This window comes from Acomys russatus, chromosome 4 (assembly GCF_903995435.1).
Source record: "Acomys russatus chromosome 4, mAcoRus1.1, whole genome shotgun sequence".
Classification (NCBI taxonomy): Eukaryota; Metazoa; Chordata; class Mammalia; order Rodentia; family Muridae; genus Acomys; species Acomys russatus.
The window spans coordinates 604,327-625,996 of NC_067140.1; the positions used below are offsets into that span (position 1 = coordinate 604,327).

Genomic DNA, 21,670 nt, shown 5'->3' on the forward strand with positions numbered 1-21,670 from the left:
CCATCACTCATAAACATTAAGTCTCAGACACTGAGGCCCTGATAGCAATTCTGCTTAACTTGGTGGCAGATACAGAGCATGCCTGCAACCATGTCCTGTAAGCAGTCTGGTCCCAGTAATCCCAGTACAAAACCTTGGCATTATTTTTGGTTTTGGGTTTTTTTGTTTTGTTTTGTATTGTTTTTGGTGTTTGTTTGTCTGTTTGTTTTCACAAGGAGGCCACTCTGCCTTGGCTCTTAACTGATTCACTATTCAAGATGACAAAGCCACTAAATGACCAGTACTGTCCTACGGGGAGGAAAGGTCAAATGGTGGACGTCTCTTGGGGTACATGGAAGACCATGGGTCAAAAGTTTCTAAGTTGTCAGTACTGCTGTCAACTGCAGTTTTCCAAGGGTACCCTGGGTCCAGGTCTGTGTTCTGACGTGATAATGAGTAACTGTTTGATAAATATTTGAATATTAGGAACATTGGGCCAAGAATGCAAATGAAGAGTCCATCACTTATTCAAATGCCATTAGGTCTGCTCTTGACAGATTTCTAATCCCCATTCAGTGCCCAGCACTGAACAAGAGATCAGTGTTAGCTCAAGGAGAAGCCAATGGCAAAATGTATCTTCTTTTAATCTAAAAGCTAGCTGTGCTTATTGCATGGACAGCTCAAACTATCTTTGATCTGGAGTTTTCAGATATTGGCCAAAGTGTCACTTCTTCCCCGACTCCAGACACCCTGACCAGTGACCCCATCAGATTCCGTTAAAAATAGAAGCAAATCACACCACTGGATCCAAAAATTTAGAAACAAACAAACAAACAAACAAACAAAACCAGAAGGAACAGGAATAGTCCTGACCTAGGTCAACCCCCAGGGCCCTGTATTAAACCCATGCGAAAGGCAAAGCCAGGGTCAGGCAGGCCTGGGCTGAGAGGCAACAGTACCTTCCAGATTACCCTTGTTGGTGATGACATCAGAAGCCATCCGTTCTGTTGAGGAAAGAAGGACAAGTGTGAGGTGCGGAGGGGAAGTCACTCCTGTCCCACTCAACCACGCAACTTCTGTACAGTGGGCCCGCTGCTCCCCATTCTGTGCTGTGCATCCTCCCCAAAATCACCTCGGCTCTCCTCATCCTCCCCTCGGTCTTTCCCGCCAAAGCTATTTGTCTTGAGGCGCTTGGGTGGGGGACAGTACTCAGAAGTGGCAGAGTCATTGGTTGTGCGTCTTCGACTTTTGGCCTCTGAAAGGAAAGCAGACAGACTTGTCTGGAGGGTCTAAGAGACAAGACAGGGGACCATGCTGAGTGTAGAGAACTCCAGAAGGGAATCCAGAGCAGAAGCCGGTTCAAAGCTCCTGTCACTCAGGAGACAGGCCAGACTCATGCTTGTGGGCTTTGCACATGTGAGTATGTAAAAGAGTCCCTACTTCTAGAGCCCGCTCAGAGCAGATGCTTGACCACAGCTAACACTGAGGCACCTACTGTAATGCCACCACATTGACCAACAGGAGCATTGAAGTACCAGGATTTCACAGTGAGGGTCAGGTTCAAGTTGTTCAAGTGATACTACGGATTTGCTTAACTTGGACTGACTTGAACCCTGGGATTTATTTAGCCAATTTATGAAATTAGTTAATATGTATTCATTAATCAACATTTGTTCAACTTTTACCTAAAGGCATAAATTTTTAGGACAGTGCTAAGAGAAAACTGAAATACCTCAGTGTTTATATAGATTAAATGCTTTTTTGCTTTGAGGTTTTTTTCCCTTTGGTTGGTTTTGGGGTTTTGGTTTGTTTGTTTGTTTGTTTGTTTGTTTTTTCAGGACAGGGTTTCTCTGTGTAGCCTTGGCTGTCTTGAACTCACTTTGTAGACCAGGCTGGCTTCGAACTCACAGAGATCTGCCTGCCTCTGCCTCCCGAGTGCTGGGATTAAAAGCATGTGCCACCACACCTGGCTCTTAGATTAAATGTTAAAGTGTTAAGTTTTTAAAATATTATGTCAAGGGTTGGAGAGATGGCTCAGAGGTTAAGAGCACAGTCCATTCTTCCAAAGGTCCTGAATTTAATTCCCAGCAACTTATATATGGTGGCTCACAACCATCTATAATGAGATTTGGGGCCCTCTTCTGTCATATGCAGGCATACATGCAGGCAACACTTAAAAAATAAATCTTTAAAAAATATATTAGGTCAAATTTTATGATTATTTACAATGAAACTACTAGAAAAATAATTAAATTATATTTTGTGGCTCCCACCCAATGTTTGCTTGTACTTTTATTGGATCTATTGAATCATAGTGCACATGGTGGAATCTAACTCTTCTCCATAGAGACACACTGGGAGAAAACTACATACCCATCAAAAGCTATGAGGAAGGCAGATGTGGTGACACATGCTTAGAACCCCAGCATGGGGCCAGACAGGACTGCATAGTGAGACTGTTGTTTCAGAAAACAAAAACATAAGGAGCCTTTGATGACAAAGTGACATTTGCCAGTGCTTACATTAATATTAAAAAATAAGACAGAAGCTGGGCGTGGTGGTGCACGCCTTTAATCCCAGCACTCGGGAGGCAGAGGCAGGCGGATCATTGTGAGTTTGAGGCCAGCCTGGTCTACAAAGTGAGTCCAGGATGGCCAAGGCTACACAGAGAAACCCTTTCTCGAAAAACCAAAAAAAAAAAAAAAAAAAAAAAGAGAAGCCAGGTACAGTGATACAGGCCTGTAATCTCAGCACTCAGGAGGCAGAAGCAGGCGGATCGCTGTTAGTTCAAGGCCAGCCTGGTCTACAAAAAAAACGAGTCCAGGACAGCCAAGGCTACACAGAGAAACCCTGTCTCAATACCAAAAGCAAAAGCAAAAACAAAAAACAAAAAGGAGTCCAAAAAGTATAGAAGGTTAGCCTGAGGGTCATACATGGGGGAGGGTGATTCAGATCAGTTTAGGAGATTTGACTCTTCTCCAGTGAGCATTGCAGATGCCAAGAAATCGCAAGACAGAGCAAAGAAAGCAGAACACTCAAAGATGGAAAGGGAATACCGTGTTTCCCGGCTTCGCTGCCACCTGGTTGCCTGTGGTTGGGTTTGACGCCGTCAATCTCAGTGGGCTCAAAGCCCCCGTGGGCCCACTCCAGCATAGGCTTCAGCTGGTCCTCCAGCGAGTCTCCATGGCTTCTGGGGAAGGTCCTGCCAGCTCGCACCCTGGCTTTCTGCCAAAACACAAATAAAGGCAAATCCTGTCCATGAATGGGAACAGGCAAAGGAGGTACGTGCCAGGGCGAGCCCAGGGATTCCCTCTGCTGGGGCCTGCATTCTCTAAACAGTGATGTCTTTCAGAGCTGGACAGCTGTCCAGGGCTGTGTTATGCTACAGGAGTCTGATTTTGAGGGACTGGTAAGAAAACAATAGGGCCATAGGAGCAGCACCATGTACGACCCTATAGAATCAGACTGGTCAGCTCTCTGCCAAAGGAGGGTTTCAACTCAGCTCTGTTACTTAAAACATAGGAGCCTCTGAAAGTTTCACTTTGCCCTCCTGTAGCTTGTCTCAGACAGCAGACTTCTTATTGTGCCTTCCCTGAGAAGATTCCAATAGAATCAAACATTCTTCATTTTAAGGGCCATGCCAATTTACATGTCTAATTAGGCACTTAGCCAAGTGGGACAGGCTGATAGGAGCTGCAGGCTCAGAGGAGAGAAACTGCCTACAGACTAAGGGAGGAGGCAACTGGCCTCAGCTGTGTCCCTAGGCCCCACAGGGCCCTGCTGAAGAAAGAACTCTCACCATCTCTGGGGCAGCCCATTCTGCGTATCGCTACTGTTCCCGTGACATGCGGTACACTGGTCAGTTGACATATGCTGCTTAGGCTCACTGAAAGCTGCCTCTGAAAGGGAAAGGCCCTCCACGATCTCAGACTCAAGCAAATTTATGTCAAGTGTCTTCCAAACCTCTCTGCCTTGGGCATATTGGGGCCCTAACACTGTGACAGGGAGAAAAGAGAACAGCAAACAGCTGAGGGCATTGAAAACATAGCACCCTTGAGAACAGCTAGAGGGTGAAACCACTTTAACACAGGGCACTATTGTTTACCCTGTGGGCTAAATATGGCTGCAGTGGGATGAAAGAATAGAAGCTCGTCCATAAAGACAAGACTTCCCGTAAATCTTTTCATCAAGAGGTCCAACTTCTTTATGCCGTCAACAGGACTTCCTGAGTCATTTCTCTTTGGTGATTTGATGACATTTCTTCTGCTTGCTCTCCCAGCTGGGCTACGACGTTGTTTTGGCTGGACGTTGCGAGCACCTGATAGACTGACGTTTATCTATCTACCTGTGCGTCTATCTGCTGCTTGCTGGTTGTCCTTTTTTTTACTTTTGTTTGATACACACTTGATAAACTCATTTGTTTGGAACTGAAAGCACAGCTATCCAGATCACTTTCCACATGAAACATCCCACAAGCAGACAGGCTAGATGGCAGTACCAGAAACTCACTAGTGACCTTGGCACATCTCAAATTCCTTTCCCAAGAAGGCCCACATGGAGGCACCCACCACCTCCAAGGCATCCCTGCCTCACCAAAGCAACCTTGGCTCACAGCAGCACAAGCTCGCAGCAGCATGAGTTCACAGCGGCATGAGCTAACATTTAGCGGCTCTTCCTTCCTCCCAGGGTCTCACATTTGGGCTCCAGGGTTTGTGCTTTTACATTCAGCTCCATCTTATGCTCAGAGCCTCAACTCTGTGGTGTGACCAGCATGGGTGACAAGGAAGTGTCAGCTGCTCTAGCCAACATAAACAATGAGTACCAGGTAGGCTCTGGATAAGTCTTGGCCTATGGCCAGTACCATAGCACATTATAATTCCATCCCATAATCCTCCCTCCCCATCTGGCCCTCCCTGTCTAGAGTATGTTATGTCTCCCTGGATGAAAGCAATGGCAAGTACTCTCTCTTCCATGCCCCACAGAGACTGTGCACCTATGCCCAGTGTGATGATGCTTCAGTGCCAGCATAGGCCCAGGACTCTTACCCTTTTCCTCCCTCTGCTGGTCACACAACACAACTGCATGAAGTTTCTCCTCACAAATTTGACAACCTATTTTTCTTGCCCTTAGAAAAATTGACACTTATGCCAGGCAGTGGTGGCGCACTTCTTTAATCCCAGCACTCAAGAGGCAGAGGCAGGTGGATCCCTGTGAGTTCGAGGCCAACCTGGTCTACAAAGCAAGTCCAGGATAGCCAAGGCTACACAGAGAAACCCTGTCTCAAAAAAAAAAAAGAAGAAGAAGAAGAAGAAGAAGAAGAAGAAGAAGAAGAAGAAGAAGAAGAAGAAGAAGAAGAAGAAGAAGAAGAAGAAGAAGAAGAAGAAAGAAATGGCTCCAAGGGAACTCAACTCACAAACCTGTGGCTGAGCCCCAGCAACTTTCTTTTTTAAAAGAGCTTACAGTTGTTTATGTGTGTGTATTTGTGTGTGTGAGTGTTTGCCACATGTGTGCTAGTGCCTTCAAAGGTCAGAAGAGGGTGTCGGATCCCCTGGAAGCAGAGTTGCTGGAGGCTGTGAGCTTTCCAGGGTGCATTCAGGGCACTGAATGCCTGGAGAGCATGAATGTTCTTCACTGACAGCTGAGGTATCCCTCCAGGCCCAGAAAGGTGCTTCATAGTCTGTTTCCCCCATGGGCTTCCTCCTTCCAGACCTCAGACCATTTGTTCAACGGGTGTGAGAGTCAAAATGGGGTCTGGTGGTGTGGCTCACTGGTAGAGGCTACCTCACTCCACACACAGCCAAGAGTGGCCTCCTGTCCCCCAAGTAGGGCTACATGGCACTAAGAGGCAGAGTTTATCTCTCTTGTGTCTCCCAGGATTCTCTCTAAGCACAGGGTTGTGTGCCTAAGTTATCAAGGGTCCAAAGAAGCAATCACCCAAAAAATGAATTTAAACCCATGAAGCTCTGACTTCAGAACTGTCCAGCCCTTTTCCCTTTTCAAGAGTAGACTTGTCTTCGATCCTACAAGTTAACAAGAGTCTATTTAAGGCAGGTAACTCAGGAAGTATTTGCCCAGACCTAGTCAAAGCTTAATGCATCTATCAACAGAAAACTATCCTCAGGAAAACCCCAAGTAGGGAAGCCAGCTCTCAGGTCTGTGGACCCCCAAACATGCCTTGCCCTGGGCTCATGCCCACATGAGGTCACCTATTCCAAACTCTCTCTCGTTCTGGAAGAAGGCTCACTTGCAGTAATCTCAGTAGCAAAGACAGATGACCCCAGGCAAAGACATGAAACTTCACTGACCTTAAGAGTAAGAGAAAGCTTTCCATAAAACCCAAACTGCTGAGGTGCAGCTGGGTGGGTATAGCATGCACCTAGCATAAAGGAAGCCTAGATCCACCCACAGCAAAGGCCAAAACAAGATGCCCAGGAAAAATAAGTTATGAATATACATAAAGACAAGTGCCTCTCCCCACCAGGCTTGGGGACCACTGTGGAAGAGGAGGAGGAAAATGGTAATCTGCTGGGAAGAACTGCAGTGAAACAGCGTCCTCAGGACATGGGAGGCTTGCTACAATCATGAACGCACAGTTGATGTGCCTCTGTGAGACTTCACATGAGCAGAAAACCTTCTCAAATGAAGGAAGGAGAGGATTACAAGCCCCATTCCTTAGCTGAGGAGCTCCTGACTGTTGACAGATTCTCAGGAAGGAAGAGCCAGCTTTCTTTAAGAATGGTCGCCAGTAGGTCAACCACCACTCTTGTGGGTGGCCCCACACCCAGGCGTATATGGGAAGCACAAGTTGGATTAAGTGAATTAGTAAAAACAAAACCAAAAAAAATGAAACAAGGCCGGGCACAGTGGTGCACACCTTTAATTCCAGCACTCTGGAGGGAGGCAGAGGCAGGCAGATCTCTGTGAGTTTGAAGCCAGCCTGGTCTACAGAGTGAGCTCCAGAACAGCCAGGGCTACATAAAGAAACCCTGTCTCAAAACAAAAACAAACAAACAAAAGTTGGGATGAGATTAGGGTGGGATGACCTGGAGCTGCTAAAGCAAAGCTAGTGATTCTCAGCAAGTCTCTGCCCAGTCTGGAATGTAAACCATCCTTGTCCTAAGCCCCCAGGCCACAAATGCCTGCTTGAATCTACACTAAATGTTTTGCTAGTTAACTCCCACACTACTTCATTAAAGCAAAAACAAACTGGGTGTGGTAGACAAGCTCTTGATCCCAGCACTCAGGAGGCAGAGGGTGGCAGATCTCTCTGAGTTCAAGGCTAGCCTGGTTTACATAGTAAGTTCCAGGTCAGCTAGGAAGGGTTATATAGTGAGACCCTGTCTCAAAACAAAACAAAACAAAAGCAAACAAAACTACAAAGCTACAGTGCAAAGGAGTCTAAAGAGACACAGAGAAAAGACTTCCACAGGAGACACCCATGTGTAGGAAGGCACCATGCATAATGCACTCATACAAGCTCAAATGGTTAATTCAATGATGCTCCTGACCCTTGGATACATGATGAGTGCTTGAAAGTGAGCCCACCGGGCTGGAGAGATGGCTCAGTGGCTAAGAGCACCGCCTGCTCTTCCAGAGGTCCTGAGTTCAATTCCCAGCAACCACATGGTGGCTCACAACCATCTATAATGTAATCTGATACCCTCTTCTGCAGATAAAAGCACTCTTATGCAATAATAAATAAAAATTAAAAAAAAAAAAAAAGAAAGTGAGCCCACCCTAGTGCCTAAATGGCAAAAGCCAGGATACACGGCTACATATGAACAGAATGTACCGTACTCTCTGTACAAATAAGACAACAGCGTTAAGGGAATGGCCATGGGGCTGAAGCAATGGCTCCATTAGTGAAGCGCTTGCCATACAGATCCCCAGCACCCATGTCAAAAGCGCATGCTTGAAAGCCCGGCACTGGGAAGGTGCAGACTGAAGGATCCCTGGAGCTTCCCGGACAACCAATGGAGCCCACGTGGTGAGCTCTGAGCCAGTGAGAGAAGCTGTCTCAAAAATAAGGGGGCGGGGCCTAGAGAGATTGCTCAATGGTTAAGAATACAGGCTCTTCTTTCAGAAGACCCAGGTTCAAGTCACACTGACTCATAACTGTAACTCCAGTTCAAGGGGATCTAACACCTTCTTTTAGCCTCTGAGGGCACATGATATGGTACACACATATACATGCAGGCAAAACCTCCATATACATAAAATAAAATTTAAATTAAGTTCTTCATGAAACAAAAATAAAATAAGTGGAGAGCTAAGTGGATAAAGTACCTCCTAAGCAAGCATGAGTACCAGAGCCCAGAACCCATGTAAAGCTATGTGCAAGAATGCATTTCTTTAATCTACATACTTAGGACAAGCAACATACAATAATGTATTTCTGTAATCTAACATGCCTAAGACAAGAGGGAGGTGGAGACAGGAGAATCCTTTGAAGGGCTGTATGTCTGTCTCACAAAGTAGTAAACAGCAGGAGACCCTGTCTCAAGGCTATCCTCTGCCTTCTACACACACAATGGCATGTGCACACCTGTACTATCACATGCACACAAACATACACAATAATGCATGTGGATAAACGAATGAGGAAAACATCTGGTGTCAACCTCTGGCTCCCAACTGCACATGCATATACCACACATGTGCACGTGGGGCATATGTGGGAGGGGGAGAGGGGAAAGAACACTGTTCATGTTAGTGTCCAGGAACAGGACAGAGAAAAAGAAGGGAATATTGCATTTGGAAAATACTTAGAATTGTAATGTATGTAAAAAAAAAAAAAAAAACACCACCAATAATAGTGGGTGGTCACTATACAGCTGTTATCTCTTCCCTATATTCAGGGGCTTAAGGCAGAAATCCCTTCTCTGTGGTACCTGATACTCAGAGCTGTCGCCCTGTCTGCTTTCCACATCCAGCTGTGTGGTGTCCATGCCTTCCTGATGGCCATCCTGGCTCAAGTCAACTGACGGGGTACTGCCACTCTGGGGTATCACGTCTTCATCAGTGAGGTCAATGGTGGGGTAAGGGCTGGCAGGGGACAACCATGCCCTGCTTGCTGAAGTGGGTGCTTGCCGACTCTGGGACTGTAGACAGAAGGAAAGGGTTGAGTCCCAGCAAAGCAAAGCAGGTGGGAGTGCATATGAACAGCCTCCCTCCGTTAGGTTCCATTTAATGCAAGAGCGAAGAAACAAAACAGAACTCTTTAGTTTTATAAGAACAAGAGCTGGCAGTCATTGATGCCAAGGCAGAGCAGAAACAAAGTAGGGATGAAAGTGCAATGACGGGTTATGCCCAGAGACTGTGACGCTGAGCTCAGAGAGGGCCATGCCCGGCTAACTGGCTCCTGTGTATGTACCCTCTTTTGAGCTCCAAGAACACAGGCATTCATGTGGCCTACACACCAAGACTTGTGAATGAGAGTAAAGCAATTTTTTAAAGTTTTAACATAGATTTAAACACAGGTGTGAGGGAAAGACATTCTGAATTACCTAAGCCTGTTTTCTATGCAGGGCTCTGAGTGGTGGGAAGAGCCTGGGCTCAGCACCGGGGTGGGGGTGGGGGTTAAGGGATGGGGGAGACTTACTGCTTGGGGGTTAGAGGGTGTCCTGGTCTCCCAGAAGAGTTTAGGCGTCACTGGAGTGCCAGAGCCACTGCTGTTCCCCGCCTCGCCATCTCTATCTTCATCTCCATCTCCTGTGAGGGTCCTATGAGAAAGAAACAGCTTTCCAGGATAATGAAGTCACAGGAGCTATGGAAGGTGAACGGCATTGAAATGCATAACGTTGTCACTCTACTGGTCCCTACAGCACTTCCTCCTACCTCCTTTTGCTCTAATAAGACTAGGGGACCCGCTATCACCAAGGGAAGCACGGCCCACTGACTTAGGACCGAGGGACCGTTCACCAGAGCTTCTCTCCACCCTAGAGTCAGGTCCGTCATCTCAGAACCAGCCAGTCTTCCCGCACAGATATTAGTGCAAACTTCAGGGGCCCCCAGACCTGCAGAAATTGTACTAGAAGATCAATAAGGAATCCTTTTGCAAAAGGCACTGAGGTTCTTTCTTTGGACAGTCCAGAAGGAGAACTCAGCCCTTCAGTCACACCTGTCCCTCCTGCTGCAGTCATTGCTCCCAGAACTGAAACAGAGTGTGTCTGCCTCTGTGGTCTTTGATGGATCCCATCAAAAAGGCAAATAGAGCTCATTCCTATAAAGAAATGGGTGTGTCAACCCGCAGAATATTGGTGATAGCATGACTGCTTCTGTGGCACACAGAGTAGTAGAAAACTTTCTTTTCTTTCCGTGTTCATTAAGTGAATTTCTAGGGCTGGAGAGATGGCAGCTCAGTGGTTAAGAGCACTGGCTGCTCTTCCAGAGGCCCAGGGTCTAGGGTTTGAGTCTTGACACTCACAAGAAAGCTAAGAACTGTCTGCCACTCCAGTTGCAGGCGATCTGACACCCTTTCTTCCTGGCCTCTGAAGGCACCAGGCCCAGTGCACAGATATACTTGCAGGCCAAACACTCATCACATTAAAAATAAGTAACAGCCAAGCACAGTGGCATGCACCTGTAATACCAGCACTCCAAGAGGCAGAGACAAGTGGATCTCTGTGAGTTCAAGGCCAGCCTGGTCTATTTAGTGAGTTCCAGGACAGCCAAGGCTACATAGTGAGATTCTGTCTGGAAAAGGGGTGGAATGGGGTATTGCAAGCCCAGAAAATTTTACAATCTTTTTTCTGTATGTTATTTAAGGTTACCATCATCAAAATCATCATTATTTGTTTAAGGAGAGAACTCAAACACTACCACTAATTATACAGTTGAATTTCCCATATTTGGGGAAATTGCAGGGGTCAGCACTCCCAGGGTACAATGAATAAGCCTCACCCTGGGAAAACACCTCCATGATCATGGCATCTCCCCGCCAGGAAGGCTTTAGTTACACTTTTTATGAAGTGCAAATGTGATGATTAATGCCCACCTACACAACTCTGTACAGAAATTATGACTTTGTGATTATAGTAATGAAATTATATCCTCCTGTGAAGTATTAGCAATAAATTACTTCAGTGCAAAAATGTTAAAAAAAGATTTAATAACAGCTAAGCACAGAATCGCAAATCCAGGATGGAACTGAGGACAAAACCCAGGTGATCGGCAAGTGACAGAAATTAGACAAACCTACATACAACACTAATGCTGCCTAGAAGAGGTGGGACCTGGCTAGTTCTGTCATTCACACCTGAGAAGGACACAGGTCAAGTGACCAAGATGGACACCTGTTGGTAAAAAATGACCAAGAAGCCAGTTGGGCATGGTGGCGCACACCTTTAATCCCTGCACTCGGGAGGCAGAGACAGGTGGATCGTTGTGAGTTCGAGGCCACCTGGTCTATAAAGTGAGTCCAGGACAGCCCAGGCTACACAGAGAAACCCTGGCCTCGGAAAACAAAAACAAACAAACAAACAAAACAAAACAAAAGTATAAAAAACAAAAAAGAGCAAGAAGCCATGTCATTGATTCTGTCCTTGGCCTTACATGAAACCCAGCACACAACACAGAACACACATACTGAACAGTGAAGTGCCTGGAGGCCTGCTCGAAGCACTAAGAACCTAACTTTTCATTCAGCAACTGGGTGGCCTTGCTGGTCTGTTCCTCTCAAATTAGATGAAGAGTCCTTCCTCCAGGCCAGCACCGGCACGGTTATCTCAGTGCCAGGCACAAGGGAAATGCTCAGATTTAAAGCGCTCTTCCTGCTCACCAGTCCCAGAAACACAGTAGCAGTCCTGACCCTCTGACCCCGAAGGCTGCCTCTTCACCTGTTCCATTTGGTTATGGGACAGTCTCACAAGAAAGTCAGGCTGCCCTTGGCACGCTGGGGTAACAGGTGTGTGCACCTGCCTTAATTCTCCTTTGTTCCTGGTCATCACGAGGATCCCCTCAAGGGGCTTTCTACCACCCTCCACTTCTCTAGAGAAGCCGTGTGGAGATGTGCGTTTCCTGGTGTGACCTGTCTATACCACTCTGGTGTCTGGCAAGCCCAAGCTAACAAGAGAATGGTAAAACGAGGGGGAAACATCATGATAAGAAAAATATAACTCAGACAGGAGGTGGTGGTGCACGCCTTTAATCCCAGCGCTCAGGAGGCAAAGGCAAGCAGATCTCTGAGTTTGAAACCAGCCTGGTCTACAGAGTGAGTTCCAGGACATCCAGGACTGCAAAGAGAAACCTTGTCTCATAAAATAATAAAAACATAACTGGGGGCGATTTACTAGTAATAAGCTAAATTTCTAATGTAACCAGATATGACTAGCTTGGATGCTTATTATTTGCAGTTCTTTATATATTCTAGATGCAAACCTCCTGTCTAAAGTCTGATGGCAATGATTTTGTCCCGTTCTGTGTGCTGTCTTTTTCCTTTGCTGTGTGGAAAGGGTTTTTTTTAAGTATTACTTTATTTTTATTTGATATGCATTGGTGCTTTGCATGCATGTATGTCTATATGAGGGTGTCAGAAGCCCTGGACCTAGAGTTAGATAAAGTTGTCAGCTGCATGTGGGTGCTGGGAATTGAACCCAGTTCCTCTGGGAGAGCAACCAGTGCTCTTAACTGCTGAGCCATCTCTCCAGTCTTGTAGTGCAGAAAGTTTTGACTTCATGTGGTTGTGTCTGTTTATTCTTGGGGCTATTTCCAATACTATTGTTACCCTGTTTAGGAAGTTCCTGTTAATACCTTTGAACTGTATTCTGTATGTTTTCCACTAGCTCTTTGAGCACTTCAGATTTTAAATCAAGGACTTTGGTCCACTTTGAATTGATTTTTGAACAGGGTAAGACATATGAATCTCATTTTACTCCTCTACAGGTGTGTCTTGCTTAGTTTTTTTTTTTTTTTTTTTTTTAATTGCTGTGACAAAACACCATTACCAAGGAAACTTATAAAAGAAAGTATTTAATTGGACTTATGGTTGAAGGCAAAACGAAGACATGGTGGCAGGAACAGCTGAGAGCTTACATCTTGATCCGCAGTTAGGAAGCAGAGAGAGCTAACTGGAATGGTGTGGGATTTTGAAACTTCAAAGACCACGCCCAGTGACACACCTCTTCCAAAAAGACCACGCCTCATAACCCTTCCCAAGCAGTTCCACCAACTAGGGGCCAAGTATTAAAACATACGAGCCTAGGGAGGCCATTCTTATTCAAATGGTTACAAGATAGACACCCAATTTTGCCAGTAAGCTATCCTTTTGTCAGGATATCTTTTTAACATCTTTATCAACGATTAGGTGGCCATTCCTGTGTGGATTCACCTCTAGGCCCTCTACTCAGTTCTAATGGGCTCCAGGTCCATTTCATACCAGTATCACAGGCGCATAGCCCAGTGGTGTAACTTGAGGGGGTTTGTGACACCTCCAACAGTGTTCTCCCTGCTCAGGATCAATTTGATTACTTGTGGTCTTTCGTATTTCCCTGTGCATTTTTTAATTTTATTTTTTATTGAGTTTTCCTAGTTATCTGAAATTTTTTCATTAGAATTTTGATGAAGTTTGTATCAAATCTTTAAATTAATTGTTGTATAGCCATTTTCACAACATGAGTTCTATTACTCCAAGAAGGTCTTTTTGTGTGTTTGTTTAGTTTTGTTTTTGGAGACAGGGTTTCTCTGTGTAGCCTTGGCTGTCCTGGACTCACTTTGTAGACCAGGCTGGCCTTGAACTCAGAGATCCACCTGCTTCTGCCTCTGAGTACTGGAATTTCAGGCGTGCGCCACCACAACTGGCCTGTCCATTTCCCTTTGGTTTTTCAAGATGGAATTTCTCTGTGCTGCTTTGGCTGTCTTAGAACTCACTCTGTAGACCAGGCTAGACTCAAAAGCAGAGATCCAACTGCCTCTGCCTCCCAAATGCTGGGATTAAAGGCGTGTGCCACCATATCTGGCTTATTTTTCAGTGTATTAAAGTTTTCATTAAAGAAATCTTTCAGTTTCTTGGTTAGGTTCATTCTCAAGCATTTTGTGTTTGGGGGTTTATTTGGTATGGGTGTTTTGTTTGTTTATGTTTTGTCTTGTTTTTTGAGATAAGAGGAGAGGAATATAAAAACCAAAATTTAAAGACTGGGATAAACTCCCACATTAGACCATGTGAGGCTGTCAGGTATGGTGTCCTGGTCTGCACAAAGGTTTCCAGGCCCAGCAGAGCTACACAGCCAGATCCTGTCTCAATGTGAAACAAAATAAAACAAAACAGAAAGTCCAAACATGGTATGACTATATTGGAATAGTGCAGTTTACTGTATCAATTAACTTATCAACAGTATGTTGAGCACACAAATGAAGAACTAATTTCAGAAACACAAAGGAAGGACCCAATAACTCAAAACTTCCTGACTCGGTAAAATAAACGAGTAAAGACTTTAACTCGACTCCTAGATGTCAGTTGTTTTGAGCCTCCGGATACCCATATGATGAAAGCTAAAAAGAATGCCCAGGACCCTGGGAAAGGCAGAGACGGTACCTGAGTGTAAGGAATCAGGCTGGAGATGCTCCTGTTGGATGGTCGTGAGCTTGCTCTGTGGCCTGTGGAGGACAGGGTCAGAGTACACATTCAAAGGAAAGGGCTACAGGCTTCTCACGAACACCCCTTCTCTAGTGTCTCCCCCAAACCAGTCGTCAGCAGACAGCACACAGTGTCTCACAAAGCAGCCAGGCATAGGGCCAGGCTCACGCTTTCTTCCCTATGGGCTGAGCAGTAACATTTGGGGTCCTAGTAAGGAGGGGGAACATCCGATTCTTTCAAGAAAGCCACTGCCCAACCCCATGATGACAATTAAAATTTGTTGTTGTTGTTTGTTTTGGTTTTGGTTTTTCGAGACAGGGTTTCTCTGTGTAGCCCTGGCTGTCCTGGACTCACATTGTAGACCAGGCTGGCCTCGAACTCACAGAGATCACCTGCCTCTGCCTCTGCCTCCTGAGTGCTGGGATTAAAGGCATGCACCACCACCACCCAGCTTAAATATTTTTTAAAAAAACTGGTTTCTGGCCATATTTCATATTACTGTATTTCTAGCCATATTTCAAGTATTTCTGCACTTGGGAGGCAGAGACAGGTAGATCTTTATGAGTTCGTGGCCAGACTGGTCTACAAAGTGAGTCCAGGATAATCAAGGCTACACAGAGAAACCCTGTCTCAAAAAAACAAAAGCAAAAACAAAAACAAAATCAAGTATTTCTATGGGGTCAAATGGCTCCTGGGTGAACATGGGATTGGCCGCTTTTGCTCTTACCCAAAGTTCTGATTGGCACCATAGATCTAAGGACAGGAGTAGCCAACACAGGAAGCTTCAAACAGTGGGGCCGAATTCCAGCTGTTTTGGGAGATGCTCAGAGGAAGGAAAGGGCAGGAGGAAGCACCTCTCACCCACAATGATGCCAATGTTGGCACAGCAAGAGGACCAAGGCTCCAGCTATGCTGACAACAGCACTACCATGAATGGCAAAGTAAGGGACCCACCACTTTGGGGGCTGGCCCAAGTAGGAGAAAGAAACAGGAGGCTGTGGGCAGGGATGAGACAAAGCCTTGGCTTTGCCTATGTCTTATGGAAGCAGACTGATTCCTCTTTATGGAGGCATATAAGGGGGCACTGACCCTCCCCATATCCTCCTGAGCTAGGGAGAAGCTCTTGTCCCAGCTGAGGTGTGCAGCTGTACCTGTTGTGTCAGATTATAATCCCACCCCAACTCCTTGCTGGCTCACCTACCTGTGCTCTCCCCTGTGCAGACTGTCTCCAAGACTTGGGCCAAGGGGGCACTCTTGGTGTCTGAGAACTGGTCACTGCAGGTCCCACTGAGGATGATACAGTCCTCACACTCACTGACACTCTCTTCGTCACTGAGGTGTCTACTATCTCCCTTCATTGTTGTCTGTGGGAGAAGGCCAGAATGGATAGGGAGGAAAGAAATAAGGATGTGACAGAGCAGTTCCCCCAACTTTCCCACCATGAGCTATATGCCCTAAGTTCAAGAGAGACCCCCATGGCTTCATCTCTGGATGATACTGGGCTCCTGAGCCCTATCCTCGGCCCCTCAACCAAACTCTGGGGCTCAGGATTTGGTCCCACGTACCAGGTAGCCTTGAAGGCTCAGATGCTAGCACTCACAAAAGGAGGGAGCTGGGATCTGAGACACCAGCTGCTGTATGCTAGCTCTTCAAACAATGTCATCTAGGCATGCTTGCCCCACCCAGCCTAAGTTCCCATCTGTCCCTGGCCCCTTCCCCCTGCCCAGCCTCTGCAGAGCCTCAAGAAGCCAGTGTTCTTTTCCCTCATGACCCCTTCATTTGCTCTGTCTCCAGGTCTCCTTCTCTCTGCTCCTCTCTTCTCCTTGGCAACATAAGCCCACCCCAGGCCATCCTCTGGGGCCCACTGGTCAGTTGGCCTGTCACTCATTCCCTCCACCAGCTAGGGCAGTAATGAAGAGAAGGATGGAAAGAAAAGCATCAGCTGGGGCTGAATCCCAAGTAATGAATAGAAGGATGGAGAAAAAGCAGAGGCAAAGGGCTGTGGCAGTCACCAAGAGTGACAGCTTTGACCTGCTGTGGCCACAACCCACTTCCAAGACCTGGTCTTTCTACAGCTCTTTATGAAGAGGGCTAAGACAAAGGGCCAGGGCCTCACCGATGGGTTGACAGGCTTGTGTGACCTTTGCCCTGACTCACACAACACTGTGGACACCAATTAGGCACATACGCATGTTAGAAGTTGGACCTTTGCCGGTGGGGCTGCAAGCCAGATGTTGGAAACATAGAAAAATAGAAAAGCAATGCACCAAAGCACTAACGTGTTCACCACCAAGTGCACTGAGCCCTCACCCACAACTGGTAGCAGGCAGGGTACTGAGGCAGGAGGACTGAAAGTTGGCAGCCTGAGCTAACAGGGAAAAGTTGCCTCAAAGCCACCTCCCTCCCACCCCGCCGCCCCCCCCACCCCGCCTGCCTCCCGAAAAAAATCATCCAAGTGTTGGGTGTAGTCAAGTCTCACAACATGTGCATACCAAGGTGCTAGACTCAATTCTTAACGTTTAGAGAAAGCCACCACAGCAAAAACAAAGCACAAGGGGACCCATAGATGTATACATTTCTTACTTCGGAGGCTGAGGCACCAGTTTCTGCAGCTAACGATAGTCTGGACCACATCGTGAAAGCCTGTCTCCCAAAATAAAATAAAATAATCTGAAAAGTAGACCCAGGATCAGGTATAGACAAGCTTAGCATTTAGGAAATAAAAGCTAAGAGTCTCTGCTATTTGTTTGAGATGGGGGTCTGCGCTTGGAACTCACTTCCAACACTCTGCAAGCCTCCTGACTGAACCTCCCAAATGCTGCCATTGCACACCTAAGCCGCCATTCCTGCCTTGTGTTTTTTGTTTTTTCCAAATCCATATTGAATACGAAAACAGTAAACAGGGTCAAAACAGGAGTATGATCTACAAAATTGGTTCTCAACTTGTGGGTTGCTACCCCTCTGGAGGCTCTAAGGACCTCTTCACAGAGGTCGTCTAAGACCACCAGAAAACACAGATTTTTGCATTACGATTCATAACAGTAGCCAAATTACAGCTATGAAGTAGCCATGAAGATAATTTTATGGTTGAGGAACATGAGGAACTATACTGAGGGTTGCAGCGTTGGGAAGGTTAAGAGCCATGCTCAAGAACTGCTCAATCAAGTTGCCAATCACCGTCGCTGAAAATGAGACTCTTAATGTTTTAAGTAAGTTCGCAATTTAGTGTTGGGTGGCAGGAAGCGCTACCGGGTGCTGTGGGCTACGGTAGGTGGCACGGGCCTGGCTAGGAAACGTTCTAAAGTGCTATCCATTTGCTTCATGGAGCCCACGGTGGTCACTCTGAACTTTTCCTGGGGGAAGTTTGCCACTAGGTAGTTGCCATCTGGCTCCAGTCTTCTCCTTGCGTCTATCCCACCCAGACACTTACCTGAAAAGCGGCTATCCTCAGAGAACCTTCTAGAAGCAACGCTGTAGCTTCCTGAGGACGCTACAGCTTCACATCCACCAGAGGGCGCTCGGTAACACAGTATGAATAGGCTCCGGTGGTGCCCGTAAATGTTTTGCAATGTATTCAAGTGAGCCCCAACTGCGTCCTCTATACTTGGCTGTCACACGAGCATGGGCACTGGGCACACAGGCAAGGGGTCCTCTCTTATCCCGCCAATGGTCCTGAGCTAGTACAGGCATTATCTTAGAGTTTCTTGGAACTTCAGAATCTGCGGCCAGCATGGTGACAATGCGAGTTTGAGTTCCTGAACCCACATGGTGGAAGAGAAAAGTGACTCCCTCAAGTTGTTCTCTGAACTACACATGGGAGCACACATACTAAATGACTAAACAAATGTTAAAAAATTAAAAATTAAAAAAAGCTAAGAACTTCAGAATATCGGACATCATTCTGCTATATCTAATCTGCTCCACGAGGGTTTAAGCTTCTTTTTTTTTGGGGGGGGGTGTTTTTTGTTTGTGGCTTTTATTGTTTGTTTGTTTGTTTGTTTGTTTGTTTTTCGAGACAGTGTTTCTCTGTGTAGCCTTGGCTGTCTTGGACTCACTTTTTAGACCAGGCTGGCCTCGAACTCACAGAGATCCACCCGCCTCTGCTTCCCGAGTGCTGGGATTAAAAACAAGTACCCAGCTCTTTTTTCCTTTCTATTTTCCTTTCTCTCTTCTTTTTTTCTTTCTTTCTTTCTTTCTTCCTTTCTTTCTTTCTTTCTTTCTTTCTTTCTTTTCTGAGACCTGTTCCCTGGTTATTATTATTATTAGCTAATGGGCTAATTTTGGCACAGGCAAGATACAGTCATCTGAGAGGAGGGAGCCTGGATAAGATCAGGAAAATGGATGTAACTAGAAAAAAAAAATCATCCTGAGTGAGACAACGCAGACCCAGAAGGACAAACATGGAATGTACTCACTTACAAGTAGATATTAGCTGCTAAATAAAAGACAATGATGCTTGATACATCACAAATACAAATAGCCAAATCACTATGAATGTAACATTTATATAACTCCTGACTGTCTCATGGCTCTTCCTGCTGTATGTAGTTTATTTTATTCATGTGTAATAATATAAATATATGTTTAAATTAATTTTTTAAAAAGATGGGGCTGGAGAGATGGCTCAGAGGTTAAGAGCGCTGGTTGCTCTTCCAAGGGTCCTGAGTTCAATTCCCAGCAACCATATGGTGGCTCACAGCCATCTATAATGAGATCTGGTGCCCTCTTCTGGCTTGCAGGTGTACATGCAGGCAGAACACTGTATACATAATAAATAAATCTTTATTTAAAAAAAAAAGACAATGATGCTACAGTCCATAGACCCAGAGAGACTAAGTAACAAGGAGGCCTCTAGAAGGAATGCATGGATCTCCCTGGGAAGGGGAAACAGAATAAATCTGTGGGTGGACAGTGGCTAAGTGCAGATAGGAACAGGAGGGATCAGGTTGGGAGAGAGTGTACAAGGAGAGACATTGCAATTGGGCAAAAAGAAAAAAGAAAAAAAAAATATCAGGCTGCAGGCCTGTAGGGAATTTTCTTAGCAAGTGATTGTCGGGGAGGGCCCCAACTACTATGAGTGGGGTCACCTCTAGGGGAGTGGTCATGGTCCCTGGGTTCTCTTTCTTTTTTTCTTTCTTTCTTTCTTTCTTTCTTTCTTTCTTTCTTTCTTTCTTTCTTTCTTTTCTTTCTTTCTTTCTTTCACTCTCCTGAAACTTGCTTTGTAGACCAGGTTAGCCTCAACCTCACAAAGATCCACCTGACTCTGTCTCCCAAGTGCTGGGATTAAAGGTGCTCACCACCATGCCTAGCAAAGTACTTTTTAATTACTTACTTGGTCCTGAGCACTATAAGAAAGGAGACTGGGGCTGGAGAGATGGCTCAGAGGTTAAGAGCACTGACTGCTCTTCCAGAGGTCCTGAGTTCAATTCCCAGCAACCACAAGGTGGCTCCCAACCATCTACAACCCAATCTGATGCCCTCTTCTATCTTGCAGGTATACATGCAGGCAAGCCATGATGAGCAAGCAGTAAGCAGCACCCTTCCATGGCCTCTGTGTCAGCTCCTGTCTCCAGATTCCTGCTGTCTGAGTTCCTGCTTTGTTTGTGTTCAGTGATGGACTGTGAAAGTGGAAGTTTAAGCCAAAAAAAAAACCAAACAAACCCTTTCCTCCCTAGCTTGCTTTGGTCATGATGTTTTTTCACAGTGATAGTCACCAGACTATTGTAGAATCACTGTTGTTACATAGACAAACAGCAAATGGGACTCCTAGGCCGACACTGTCCAACCTTCTCAACATAGGGACTCTCTTCTGCTCCACAGACAGGGGAACCGTCTGATCCAGTCCCACCAGCGAGGCGCCATGACTTCATAGAACACACTAGCTGACTGTGGCTGGTTCCTACGGCCAGCAGGGCAGCTGTTCAGGAAAGCTGCCAGGGATGTGTTCAGAATAAGTGACTCTGCTCAGACTCAACAATGCCAGCTGGCATGAGTGGGAGGAGGAGCCCTAGTGGGGCACATGAGGGATCTCTACCTCAAGGGGCACTTTGAGGGGGAGGTACACAGCCAAGAACTGGTATGGAGTCAGAGGCCTACAGCAGGGGGACACACGTGGCTTCTCCTCCAGGGTTTTCTCACACAGCCTTGGACTTCAGCCCCTCACACAGGCCATATCTGGGTCAACCAGAAGCCAGACAGCTGTGTGCCCTCTTCCTACACAGGTCCAAGTGGACCTGCTGCCCAGAGCTGACAATGATTAACTAGCCCAGACCTTCCCCCAGGGCATTGGCAGTGCCTCCTGGGGCCAGTGTCTGAAAGGTGGGCAGCACCCCTTCCCTCAGTGTCCCACAAACCCTGCTGGACCCACAGCCAGGTGTTGGGGACAATAGGCCATATGGCCAATGTTCAGCCATCTCATCCAAGTCTGCACCTTTAAGCTATTCATGCTGACTCAAGCTGCAAGGAATGCTACCATAGACTCCGTTTGTTAACATTATATACTTTGGTGGTTTTTGTTGTTGTTATTGTTGTTTGTTTGGTTTGGTTTGGTTTTCCAAGACAGGGTTTCTCTGTGTAGCCTTGGCTGTCCTGGACTCACTTTGTAGACCAGGCTGGCTTTGAACTCACAGTGATCTGCCTTACTCTGCCTCTCAAGTGCTGGGCTTAATGGCCTGCGCCACAACATCCCGCAACTTCAACCTGCAACTTTGTATACTTTGTAAACTTTGCAGAAAAGTGTCCAGGAGCTTCAACAGCCAGGCCAGGCTGTGTAGAAGAAATGTACCTTTACTAATACTTTCAAAAGTCTGCTTATTTTCAGAGCAAAAAACAGATAATAATGGAGACAAAGCAGGTAGCCTTGTGATTCAACCCCAGAGACTGCCTCAGCTACTGTTTCCTCAAGAATCTGCATGCATATCAACTTTAAAAAGGCTAGCCCAAAGGATCGAGCCCAAAAACACTGGACAGAAACAGATACAGCTAGCTTTTCCAGCACTTGGCCAATGTCTTATTTTCCTAAAGGTACCCAAAAGATGTTTACCCCCAGACAGTAAAAAGTAATTTTGAGAACACAGTGTCCCCATTCCCAACAGGTGGGGTGGGTGTTTTGGTGGGTTA

The 21,670-nt window shown here is 46.2% G+C and overlaps 1 protein-coding gene and 1 non-coding gene across 2 annotated transcripts in view; both read right to left on the minus strand.

The window, feature by feature from the left end:
• LOC127188325 (DNA (cytosine-5)-methyltransferase 3C-like) overlaps nt 1–15,909 on the minus strand; it is a 32,303-nt gene extending 16,394 nt beyond the window's left edge. Inside the window, exons 1-6 of the mRNA XM_051144811.1 lie at nt 15,753–15,909; nt 14,510–14,571; nt 8,871–9,080; nt 3,036–3,204; nt 1,112–1,234; nt 939–983 (exon numbers count right to left, since the gene is read on the minus strand). Coding sequence (XP_051000768.1) covers nt 939–983; nt 1,112–1,234; nt 3,036–3,204; nt 8,871–9,080; nt 14,510–14,571; nt 15,753–15,909 — 766 coding nt within the window. The remainder of the gene's footprint in view (nt 1–938; nt 984–1,111; nt 1,235–3,035; nt 3,205–8,870; nt 9,081–14,509; nt 14,572–15,752) is intronic.
• LOC127188675 (U1 spliceosomal RNA) lies at nt 10,774–10,930 on the minus strand. Its single transcript, XR_007830534.1, has one exon. It is a non-coding gene; the product is annotated as a U1 spliceosomal RNA (small nuclear RNA).
• Nucleotides 15,910–21,670: the final 5,761 nt, after the last annotated feature.